The sequence below is a fragment of the Urocampus carinirostris genome, chromosome 5 (genome assembly GCF_059441175.1).
Source record: "Urocampus carinirostris isolate Australia breed hairy pipefish chromosome 5, RoL_Ucar_1.0, whole genome shotgun sequence".
Classification (NCBI taxonomy): Eukaryota; Metazoa; Chordata; class Actinopteri; order Syngnathiformes; family Syngnathidae; genus Urocampus; species Urocampus carinirostris.
In genome coordinates, this window is record NC_142353.1 from 17,308,695 (window position 1) to 17,320,000 (window position 11,306).

Consider the following 11,306-nt stretch of genomic DNA (forward strand, 5'->3'; position numbering starts at 1 on the left):
ACTGTCTTTTTCTGCATGGAATAATCAGAGGCTTTATTTTAATCCATACTTCTATGGGTTTTTTCTGTTGATTTTGTTTCTTTCCAAGAAATGACTATCACCAATTTCTCTATTGAGTATGACTCCAAGAATACTCAAGACATCTTCACAAGTGGAGACACAATCAACGGGAGGATCATCTTAGAAGTCTCCAAAGAGACATCAATCAATTCATTAACTTTTATTGGGAAAGGATCGGCAAGGGTTCGCTGGGTTCAACGTTACAGAAGACGTACTCGGTTGTTCTGGTCAAAGGAGAAGTACTATGAGGTAAAACAACACATCTTGAAATCTGGTAAGGTATTGCTCCACTCGTTATTTAATCAGAGAAATCAAGTTGGATGGACTATAGCACTAATAATACATTTGTTTTACTAATATAGGTAGTGAATTTATTGCCAAAGGAAGACATGTATTCCCCTTTTCCTTCAGTGTCCCTAACAGGTGAAATACTCTGATTTACTATAGTTGTTAAGTTTAAGAGTACAGTAATCCCTCGCTGTATCACGGTTTACTTTTTAACGTGCATTGTGTTCCGCAGCAGACAACACACAGCGAATGCAATCACGGGGGCAGGTCGGTAGTGTTGTGTTTGCGTGTGTTGGGTGGATATGACTTTCTGTGAACGCGGCTTGATAGGCTGCGGTCAGTCAAACGGCCAGGGGGGGGAACCAGTCCATCCAAAACAAACTGCGAGACACGGCAACAGCTAGTATTTTAGCAGCATGTTACACTAAAAATATTTTTTTAAGTCAGAAGAGCGTAACACCAACGAACACCAACAAGTGCTTCCTAGATTTTTATCAGGTCCGGGAAGAGACCGAGGCAGCATCCAGAGACAAAAGCGCTGCCGCGGGTCCTGCCTACTGCTACAGCTACATAACAACTCTCACAAGCCACCCCTCCCAAGCCTGTACCTCTCACCAAATCCAGATCCATTTCTCATTTAACGAATGTTGCAATATTCAAAATAATCCGCTGTAGTGTTCAAACACAAAAATACTTTCAAATAAAATTGTAATTTTGCACAGTAATTCTTATTTTACAAAATAGAACTGTAATTTAATTGCGTCTTTAATTATGTGATTGCAACGGAATACAATTAAAATTGTATCCTCACCGCTCCATGTGTTCCTTTACTCCGTTATCTGCGCCGCTTATCCTCAGTACGGTCGAGGGGGTGCTGGGGCTCATCCCAGCTATCTTCAGGCCGTGGGCAGGGGACACAAAGAACTGGTTGCCAGCTGGTCGCATGGCACACAGAGACAACCACTCACTCGCTCATTCGCACCTAGGGACAATTTGAACCTGCCAATTAACCTGACGTGCATGTTTTCTAAATGAGGTAGGAAACCGGAGTGCCCGCAGGAAGCCCACGCAGGCACGGGGAGAAACTCCACACAAGGAGGCTGCGGTAGCTGAACTTGAACACTGAACCTCTGCACTATGGGGCTGCGCGCTAACCACCCAGCCGCCATGTCGCCCAATTGATTATATGTTACCCATATCTAATAATTAAATAAAAGTTTCTACTTCGCAACACCCGTGAAAAACGAGGGATTACTGTATTTGCTTTCAGAGCAACAAAGTCAGCTGTGGTCATCCTTTGCAGGAGTATGCCATCAACGTTCAAGGCCTCTACAGGGCAAATTGTTCATAGGGTTAAAGCAGAGCTTAAACAGTCAATGAAGTTGACCAAAACAGTGAAAGCGCCTTTCATATTCGTCTCCAAAGCAGACATGGATGCTCATGGGCTTTCGGTGAAACATTTCTAACAATTGGAATCACAATTTAAAACAGTTGTTATTGTGCGTAAAAATCTCAGAGCTGCATGTGGTGTTTTTTTTTTCAGGATCCTCAACATGGTTGCACAGATAAAGAACTCAAAGTCTTTGCTTCAGGGACAATCGCTATGGATGTTTTCACCCCCAAAATGGGATATCAACCAGGTAGTCCTTCATATTGTGTTAAATGTTCCGTCGGTGTCACGCAAAATCATGCCAGTTTCATTTTCTTGCTGAAAGATTAAAATGCTTTTGTGTTCATATGTCTTTAGAATTCAAATCAAAACCAACCTTGTTTTAACAATTCCCACGGCATGAGATTCAGTGCTCAGCCAAAGCAAGATTGAATTTGCCCATTCGTTACTTTCTGTGATTTATGTTGGTGCCGGTTCAGACTCTGCGATGGAAATCGGTGAGAGAAAAGAAGGCAGAACAAGCAGCTAAACGGCAAAGACAATTTGTACACTTTAAATGACTGGGTGTTTATTTCTACATTTGGAAAATCAGGAATCTGAATTTGGTCTTTTAGTGTTTGTTCTTTAATGTTACACGGATTTAATAAATGTACCAAAATGTAAAACAAAATCATTTTACACAAGGAAAATCTGATTTTTTTCTGGGCTCAGTGTTGACAGGTTTGCAGAAAAAGTTGTCGTACTATCACCCATTACCCATAATATTATAATTATCATTGAAAAATCATATTGTAGAGGCCATGGATACAGTATTTATGTATAATTTTGAAACCTGAAATATGGCAATATGTCAAAAAGTTCATGGGGGGCATATACTTTTGCTAAACACTTTAGGGTTGTGAAAAGGTTGTCGACTAAGATGTCGAGATTTCCCTTTTCACCTGTGTGCCGTGCCAAAAGCTTGCTTGTAACCGAGTGGCCAGTAGGCACACAAGAGAACACAAATACATCAGTCAAGCACAGGAGTATCAAAGTCAAATAGACTGAGGGCCTAATTAAAAAAAATGGACGACAAGTCGAGAGCCGGACTGATCAAATGTTGAAAATTTTCAGAATGACGCATACAGTGTCGTTATTATAATGGGCTGAAAGGATCCAAACAACAGACATGTCAGGTTAACAGGTTTTATAGGGACAAGGAAGGTAACAAAAGGTCCTTAAAAGGCTGCCAGAAGAGTTTATAGGGAGTTGTGCGGTCAGGCAGGAATGTCCACGATCAGACGCTGAAGATCTCTCCATGCGGTCCTTAAATGCTGGAGTTTTGATGAGCATCAAGTGTGCCTAATCAGGTAATCAGTCCTCTGGCGTCTTCTGGCAGGGGTTGGCACACTGGGGGCCTCACACTCATCTCATCTCATCAGCCGTACCGCTTATCCTCAGTAGGGTTGCGGGGGGGCTGGAGCCCATCCCAGCCATCTCCGGGCAGTGGGCACCCTGAACTGGTTGCCAGCCAATCGCAGGGCACTCGGGGACAAACAACTCACACGCTCATTCACACCTAGGGACAATTTGGACCGGCCAATTCACCTGAAATGCATGTTTTTGGAATGTGGGAGGAAACCGGAATGCCGGGAGGAAACCCACGCAAGCACGGGGAGAACATACAAACTCTGCACAGGAAGTCTGGAGCTGGATTTGAACCCACGCAGGAGGTTCCCATGACATGAACTGTGCCGCACAAGCGCTAACCACTGTGCCGCCATGCTGCGGGCCTCACACTATTGAACTTAATTAAGCCTACTGAAAAACTAACCAATATATTCCAATTTGATTATATAAATAACACAATATTTTCTTATGGCTCTGGCAATACTGTAGTCTTGAAATTTAAATTAGCACAAAAGACAAATTTTATTTAAATTAAAAGCCACTGTTATTCAGGGACCATAAGAAGCCTTTAGTTTCAATTTTTTCAAAAAGTGGGCCAAATTTAAAAAAACATTTTTATCATTCATTCAACCAAAATATGTCCTAAAATATGGATTACATACAATAAATTAAAGTGCAAATACAGTAATCCCTCAATTATCGCGGTACCAGCTCAGTAGCCTAGATGGTAGGGCGCCCGCTTTGAGACTGGGAGGTCGCTGGTTCGCGCCTCGGCCGAGTCATACCTAAGACTTATAACATTGGTAAAATGGCGGCGCCCTCTGTTGGCTGCGGCTGCATCGGCTCGCTACAACGGGTCAGGTGTATCGACATTTCGTTCTTACAAAAAAAAAGAATGACAATACAAAGGAAATTATTATTATTATTATTATCATTAATGGGGACCAAAACCACCCGCGAAAAGTGAAAATCCGCGAAGTAGCGACGCCCCTTCAAAAATGCTTAAAAAAAAATAAATAATAATAATAATAATATATATATATATATATATATATATATATATATATATATATATATATATTCTTTTATTATTTTTTTTAATTTTATTATTATTTTTTAGACCTGCGAAACCCGTGAACGTAGAGCCACGAAGTAGCGACGCCCCTTCAAAAATGCTTAAAAATATCTATACATATATACATATATATATATATTTATATATATATATATATATATATATATATATATATATATATATATATATACATATTTTATTTTATTATTATTATTCTTTAGACCCGCGAAGCTCTGAACCTGCGAACGTGGAACCGCAAAGTAGCAAGGTCCCACTGTATATAATAACCAAAAATAAGACTTTTAGCATCGAATAGAAATGGTAAATGGTCTGCATTTATATAGTGCTTTTCAAGTCAATGAAGACCTCCCAAAGTGCTTTACAATGTGCTTCACACTTACCCATTCACACACACACTCACACACCAATAGCAGCCATGCAGCCATGCAAGTTGCGAGCTGCTTATTGGGGGCATTAGGGATTCAGTGTCTTGCCCAAGGACACTTTGACATATAACACAATGGAATCGAATCTGCGACCTCTTGATCCCAAGAAGAACGCTCTACCTCCTGAGCTCATGACACCCAGGAAGAGTCTTCATTTTCATTGAAAACAATAGTGAACATCGTTTGCAACGAGATTAGACGCGTCACCACAGAATGAACTAGATAAAAGGAGAAAATGGAGATAGACAAAAAATATTACAAGGTCGTGCTTGGAGACTGGCTGATGTTGTAAGTTCAATTTCCCTTTGTGATCATAGCGCAAGGAATAATAGTGCATCGTAATAATAGTGCAACGTGTTGTTGTGGCTGAGTGGTTAAAGCAATGGACTTGAAATCCATTGGGGTCTCCCCTCGCAGGTTCGAATCCTGCCAACAACGAAGATTTTCTCTTGTTTAAGACACTAAATTCCTAATGCCCCTGATTAGCAAATAGTTGCCTTACATGGCTGACACTGCTATTGGTTAGTTAGTCTGTGTAAAAGGGAAAGTGTGAAGCATATTGTAAAGCGCTTTGGGAGGTCTTCATTGACCTGAAAAGCGCTATATAAATGCACTCCAAACCCACTTGCCAATACAACTGGCAAGTTGTTTATTTTTCACAGTCTTGCGTGCTTGTTTAGGGTAGTGATGGCCCTAGGAAATAAACGGTCCCTGAACTTGCTAGTTGTTTTCAGAGACCTGTAGCAGAAAGCAAGAGGTCAAATAGATGGTGGACAGGTTGAGATGAGTCCTTCATGATATGATCCTTTAAGGAGAAGTGATTTTCAGCGAAAAAAATACACGACTCTCAGTGTAGTTCAATAATAAATCAAGGAACTCAGGGGCCAGATGTGGCCTGTGGGCCTTCACTTTGACATATGTGATCTCGGCTGACGGTTGCCTTGCATAAAGTGGCGCAACACCACAAATAAAGTCGTTTTTGCTTGCAGGTGAAGATCTCCGCGTCAAAGTTGAAATTTACAATCAATCATCCCGCGACTTGAAGCCCAAATTCGAATTGTACGAAAAGCAGAGTTTCTTTGCCCAAGGCCGAAGAAAGCTTCACACACAGGAAATTCTTAAGGACAAGCTGGAAAATGTTCATGCTTATGGCAAAGAGATAATGGAGAAGGTGATCAGAATTCCCAAACATTTAGCTCCTTCTATTCTCAACTCCAACATCATCAAGCTGGAATACAGGCTAAAGGTACTTGTTTGTTTTCATCATACTTTTTTTTGCCAAGAAATGAAAAAAAAAAAAAAAAAAATCAGTGGTAGCCAAACTACGTCACGTGGGCCATTTCAGACCCGCCAACTGATTTAACCTGGCCCAGGATGCTGAGAGAAGCATAAGATACACATTTAACAGCTGCTTGTAAACAATTACCTGCAGTTTCTTATATGGCCACTGGATTTCACCCAAGCCCCGTGCCACTCCAAACAAGCCATTTATCAAACAGAGAACATTTCCCACCCCGATGTTATTTTATTCAAAATAGAAGTCTTTGTTTACAGTTGGGTTTTGCAATCTTTTTTCAAGCTGAGAGCTACATTTTGTTAACGAGTTAGCACAAAGGGCACTCAGTTTGATATGCATTTTTAAAATAACAGCTTGTTATTATTATGTTGATACTATGTGATGCCAGGCATATTGTTGAAAGTAGCGTTTAATCCACTCAGTCAACCACTAAAAATATTCTTACCAAAAATCATAATGACCCAGCACTTGTGAGCTACTGTATTTTCAGGTCAATGGGCAGCTTAGCTGTCATTAGGGGGCACCAGGTTGAGGACCCCTGGTTTAAGACAATAAGACTGCGCTTACCTGGGATTATTCACCTGTGTCCCTTTGAAAAAACTATATCTTTCATTGTGCTTATGGCCAACATTCAAAAAGCCGACTACATTGTTCTGTAAATCCTTTTTTGTTGAGATCTATTTCATTCAACAAGACATTCAATTAAATGCAATAAAATACATCTGAAGTAGCACTATCACATTCAAATGTAGTGTTTAAAATGAAATGAAATGAAATGATCTGCATTTATATAGCGCTTTTCAAGTCAATGACTTCCCAAAGCGCTTTACAATGTGCTCCACATTTCCCAATAGCGGCCTTGCAGCCATGTAAGGCGCTAACCTGCTTATTGGGGGTATTAGGGGTTCAGTGTCTTACCCAAGGACATTGATGGTACTCTGAGTTAAAGTTTGAGTTATTTCAAAACCAATTGGATGAGATGGTACCTTTTTAAACAAACAGACAATGAAACACAACTTGTGAAGGTAAATACAAACAAGAAAAACTAGATTCCCTACCCAGAGCCGGCCCAAGGCATAAGCCAGGGGTCGGGAACCTATGGCTCGCGAGCCATATATGGCTCTTTCTACGAGTATCTGTGGCTCAGAGACAGATTTGATTGCATGCAAAATTTCTCCATCTTGTCCAAAAGTTATTTCGTCTATCCTATTAAGTTACACGTAAAGCTAAACCGAAATTTACTGACAGATGATTACTTCGCAGTATATATATGGCACGTTTTTCACTACAATTTACAGTCAAGATGTCACACAAAAAAATGGGGGAAAAAAAACTCGCTTTAGCTGTACAACGCTAAAGAATCCTTTATATAAAAGTTCACTATGTAATCTGTGTTCAGTGTTCAGATACCTTATGATGAATCCACAGAACTGTAAATACGCCAAAACACCGGAAGAAAACTTAGTCATTTGATTGGGTGAGTGGGAGGGATGTGTGGAGCTATGCAAAAAGTACAAGCACTCCTTCCCATCTCTGGCCAAAGGTAAGCACATAAGGCTCACTATTCTCAGAATGTTGTGACGTTTTTACAAAATAAATGCTTGCATCTGGTTTTGAAACCAATATGTATGATAAAAAAGGGTCAAAAGGAGTTTAACCGATCTTGAGTCATTGCAAGAAAGAGACAAGTTTAAAGTGGTATGTTTGTTGATTTTGGGACAGGGGCTCTGGCATTATTCTCTTTTCATAATTTTTATCAAATCATCAAAAATAAATGTGCTGAAGACTAAGCTTTTGTCTGGGGCGCGGGTTTAGCAATTTAGTAAATTTGTCTCATAATATATGGTGTGGCTCTTTCCCAAAATAAAATTAATATTTTTTGCTTTTATGGCTCTCTGAGTCAAAAAGGTTCCCGACCCCTGGCATAAGCGATGAGCGGCTGCTTCGGACCCTGCAACCACTAGGTGCCCCCCAAGAGTTGTTATCTTTTTTGGGCGCCAACAATGTCACTTTTTGTGTCCCTCAAAAAATACTGCTACAGAAATAACGACAGAACTAAATATCAAATATAATGCTTGAACAGGGCCCTCATATGTTATTTTGCTTTCTTTCTGAAAATAAATAAATAGTGTGGAATTACTACAAAAATACCAACAGAGTAATATATTACAAAATATTACAGAATTATTTACCCCAAAAATACCGCTATGGAAACACTACAACAATTCTACCAAAATACTATTAAAATGCTGCTTTGGAAATACATCAATTATACTTCTACTTGAAATACAAAAAATGCCAATAGATAACACTATAATATAAAAAACTACAAGAGAAATATTCCTATAACAATACTACTTCAATACGTTTACAACAGAAATACTTAAAATTACACCTATAGCGATACTACCAAAATTACCTCACTAAGGATATGCAACATAATACTATGATCATAAAAGTACTGCAATAATACAAAAATACTACAAAAATACTACAGATATACCACAAAAAAATCTACTTTTGAAATGCAAAAAAAGTACTACAGAAATACCCAAAAATATACTACGATGGGAATCCTACAAAAATTAGTTCGGAAATACTACAAAAATAGTACAACAATAAAATTACAGTAACAACAAAAAACTACAGTACTTCAATTAAAATTAGAATTCAGAAATATTGATGAAAAAACAAATGAAAAAACTACAGTAATACTTCAAAGCTTAATAACAAATGAAGTGCTTAAAACAGGGACCCAATATACTATTTTGCTCTAATTGTGTTTGTTTCAAAACCAATTTGATGAAACTCATCTATTCAAACACAAATCTAACATGTCACATGCGACCCCTGACTCCAAATAGTTGCCCACCCCTGGAGTAGACCATGGAATGAGTTCTAGTAGGTATGCAAATGATCAAGTAATAGGCGGCCCCAAGTCTAATTTTGCTGAGGGCCCCATGAAGGCTTGGACCGTTTCTGACCCCATCTTATCTATTTTCCTGATGTATTGCTGGAAAATAGTATTGAAGGATTTTATACATTTGACTATAAATGATTTTATACATTTGACCATAAAGGATTTTATAGGATTGACTCATAATGCAATGAAGATTTTAGTTCAATGGCAGGTCAGGCTGTTCCTTATGCAGAATATTTTGTCTAGTTCTGTTGATTGAACAGGACTCTGACGGAGGACGCCAGGCGTTGTTTATAGAACCGCTCGGCGTTGTTTTGAGTACCACAGACATCGGGACGCTCTTCAACAAGATGGTGAAGCCCAAGGAAGGAGTCGGCACGTCCTCATGCAGGGAAAAGATGGCCAATAGGAGAAAGCTAAAGGACTTAAGAAAAAGGCTTCCCAGAGATTCCAACGTCACAAATTCAACCGTTTTCAATGGAGTATACTTAGTTAAATTGTTAAGGAAAATAAATCTTCATTGCATTATGAGTCAATCGTATAAAATTCTTAATAGTCAAATGCGTAAAATCCTTTATGGTCAAATGTATAAAATCATTCAGTATTCAAGACCAAAAAAAAACAAAACATCATTTTATTTTCTCCAGCCCTATAGATCCTGTAACTAACCATGTCGTTTTTTTACAGATCTATCTGGATGTAAAATATGCAACAGACCCAGAAATTAAACTACCAATAATAATCCTACCCTCATTTGAGAGTTCTACCGTAAAGCAAGCTCCAGGTCTTGCAGCTCATCGCTTTGAGGAATTTGGAAAATCAAACCAACAGAGTTGGAGCATCGACCAGGGCCAACATTCGGACCTCCCTCCGCCGTATGAAGCGTGCAATGGACTAGATCATAAAATGACCTTCTGCTAAATTCAATGGAGGACCAAAGGTGAGTATTGTCACACCGGGAAACATGTTAAACAAGGCACAACATTCTACTGCACAGAGCACCAAGGCAATGTATTGCAAGAGACCACTAGATGGCAATAAAGCATTCTTAGTTTATTTGTTAGTTGTTCAAAATATACCCTGTGAATAACACCCAGTGTCACCAACCTTTCTGAAGCTAAGTCATATGTCGTGTTACTACCATTTTGATAGACAGTTCTAAAAATAACAATTTGTGTCATTACTATGTTATGATCAGGTTGTAATTCGTAACGGTTGTTTCAACTATGCGGGTGTTCTTAAGGGGGCTACCTAGTTTTATTCTAACATTGTGCACTTCTCACAGGTCTGTCTGGATAACAAACGTGAAAGAAACCCAGAGGTCACACTCCCAATAGTCATTCTCCCTGACGTCTGAGATTCCTGCCAGAGCACACTCTCCAGGGGCCCATTTTGCAAATGAGGTTCAACGAGCACAAAATCGAACCATGCCTTCTGATGTGCGTCACCCTGAGACGTCAAAACACGGATTTTCCGGTTCAATAATGAATGGAGTCCCGATTTAACAAGTCATTATGGCTACATGTAGCATCTCTGGCGTCAGGCCGAGGGAAGAAAAGCTACTGAACTAGTTCTAGGTTTGATGAATGGTAAAATTATTAGAGGACACACCCGAGTCAAAATTAATTTGAACAATTTGATGAACCGTTAATGAACAATGGACAAGATAATATACAAAACTCATAAAAAGTCGTCTAGACCAGGTTTTTTTGTCATTTCGTCATATGTGATTCCCACTGTCACTGGGTGGACCCAAAATGAATAAAAAGAGAGAGTTGATTTTCCGGTTTGAAGCAATGTCTTGCTAACGATTGTTATGATAATCGCACATTCTTCGGTCGTCTACGCTGGCTGCATGGGCCCTCACCATGATGTCTATGATGTCTTTTATATATTTCTAACTGGCTTTTTAACAAGGGTTACTTACATACAATACGACAGATCTTTATAAGCATAAAAAGCACTGAAAACATGACATATAAAATCATAAAATACAGAAAATAAGTTATACATGAAGAAAAAATCGGGGAAAAAATCAGTGATAATCCACAAAAATAAGGTAAAAAGAAAAACAAAGAAGAACGGATAGCAAGCACGCAGAGAAGAAACTAAACAATCAAGCAAAAAAATAAAGAACGCTGTGTTTTAATTGTCAAGTCCATGTAAATGCTTGAACAAGTCTGCTTAAAAAATTGACAAAGACTCAGCTCTCTGGTGTCTTGCTTTGCCATTGCATTTCTTCTTCCCTCACGATTAACTGCAGCTTGCGTTAGTTTGTACATCATTGTCCTTTAAGCGCCATTGACAGAGAAAGAATGAGGGAAATAAAACTTGGTGTGAAACGTTACGGGTTTAGGTCTACTGTCTGCTCTGGTTCTGAAATGGCAACCAGTTCAGGGTGTCCCCTGCCAGCAGCCCCCCGACCCTAATGAGGATAACGA

General features: G+C 39.2%; 1 protein-coding gene and 1 non-coding gene across 2 annotated transcripts; both read left to right on the top strand.

Moving 5' to 3' along the window:
• LOC148365631 (arrestin domain-containing protein 3-like) lies at nt 1–9,786 on the top strand. The gene is made up of 6 exons (XM_088334980.1): nt 1–334; nt 423–483; nt 1,652–1,799; nt 1,892–1,988; nt 5,638–5,894; nt 9,553–9,786. The coding sequence occupies exons 1-6, from the start codon at nt 91–93 to the stop codon at nt 9,784–9,786; spliced, it is 1,041 nt and encodes a 346-aa protein (XP_088191106.1). The 5' UTR covers nt 1–90.
• trnas-uga (transfer RNA serine (anticodon UGA)) lies at nt 5,005–5,086 on the top strand. Its single transcript has one exon. It is a non-coding gene; the product is annotated as a tRNA-Ser (tRNA).
• Nucleotides 9,787–11,306: the final 1,520 nt, after the last annotated feature.

Coding starts and splice junctions, on each gene's coding strand:
- LOC148365631 (XM_088334980.1), top strand. CDS start 91: ATGACTATCACCAATTTCTCTATTGAGTATGACTCCAAGAATACTCAA. Junction 484..1,651: donor TCCTTCAGTGTCCCTAACAG/GTGAAATACTCT, acceptor CATCCTTTGCAG/GAGTATGCCATCAACGTTCA. Junction 1,800..1,891: donor TGGATGCTCATGGGCTTTCG/GTGAAACATTTC, acceptor TTTTTTTTTCAG/GATCCTCAACATGGTTGCAC.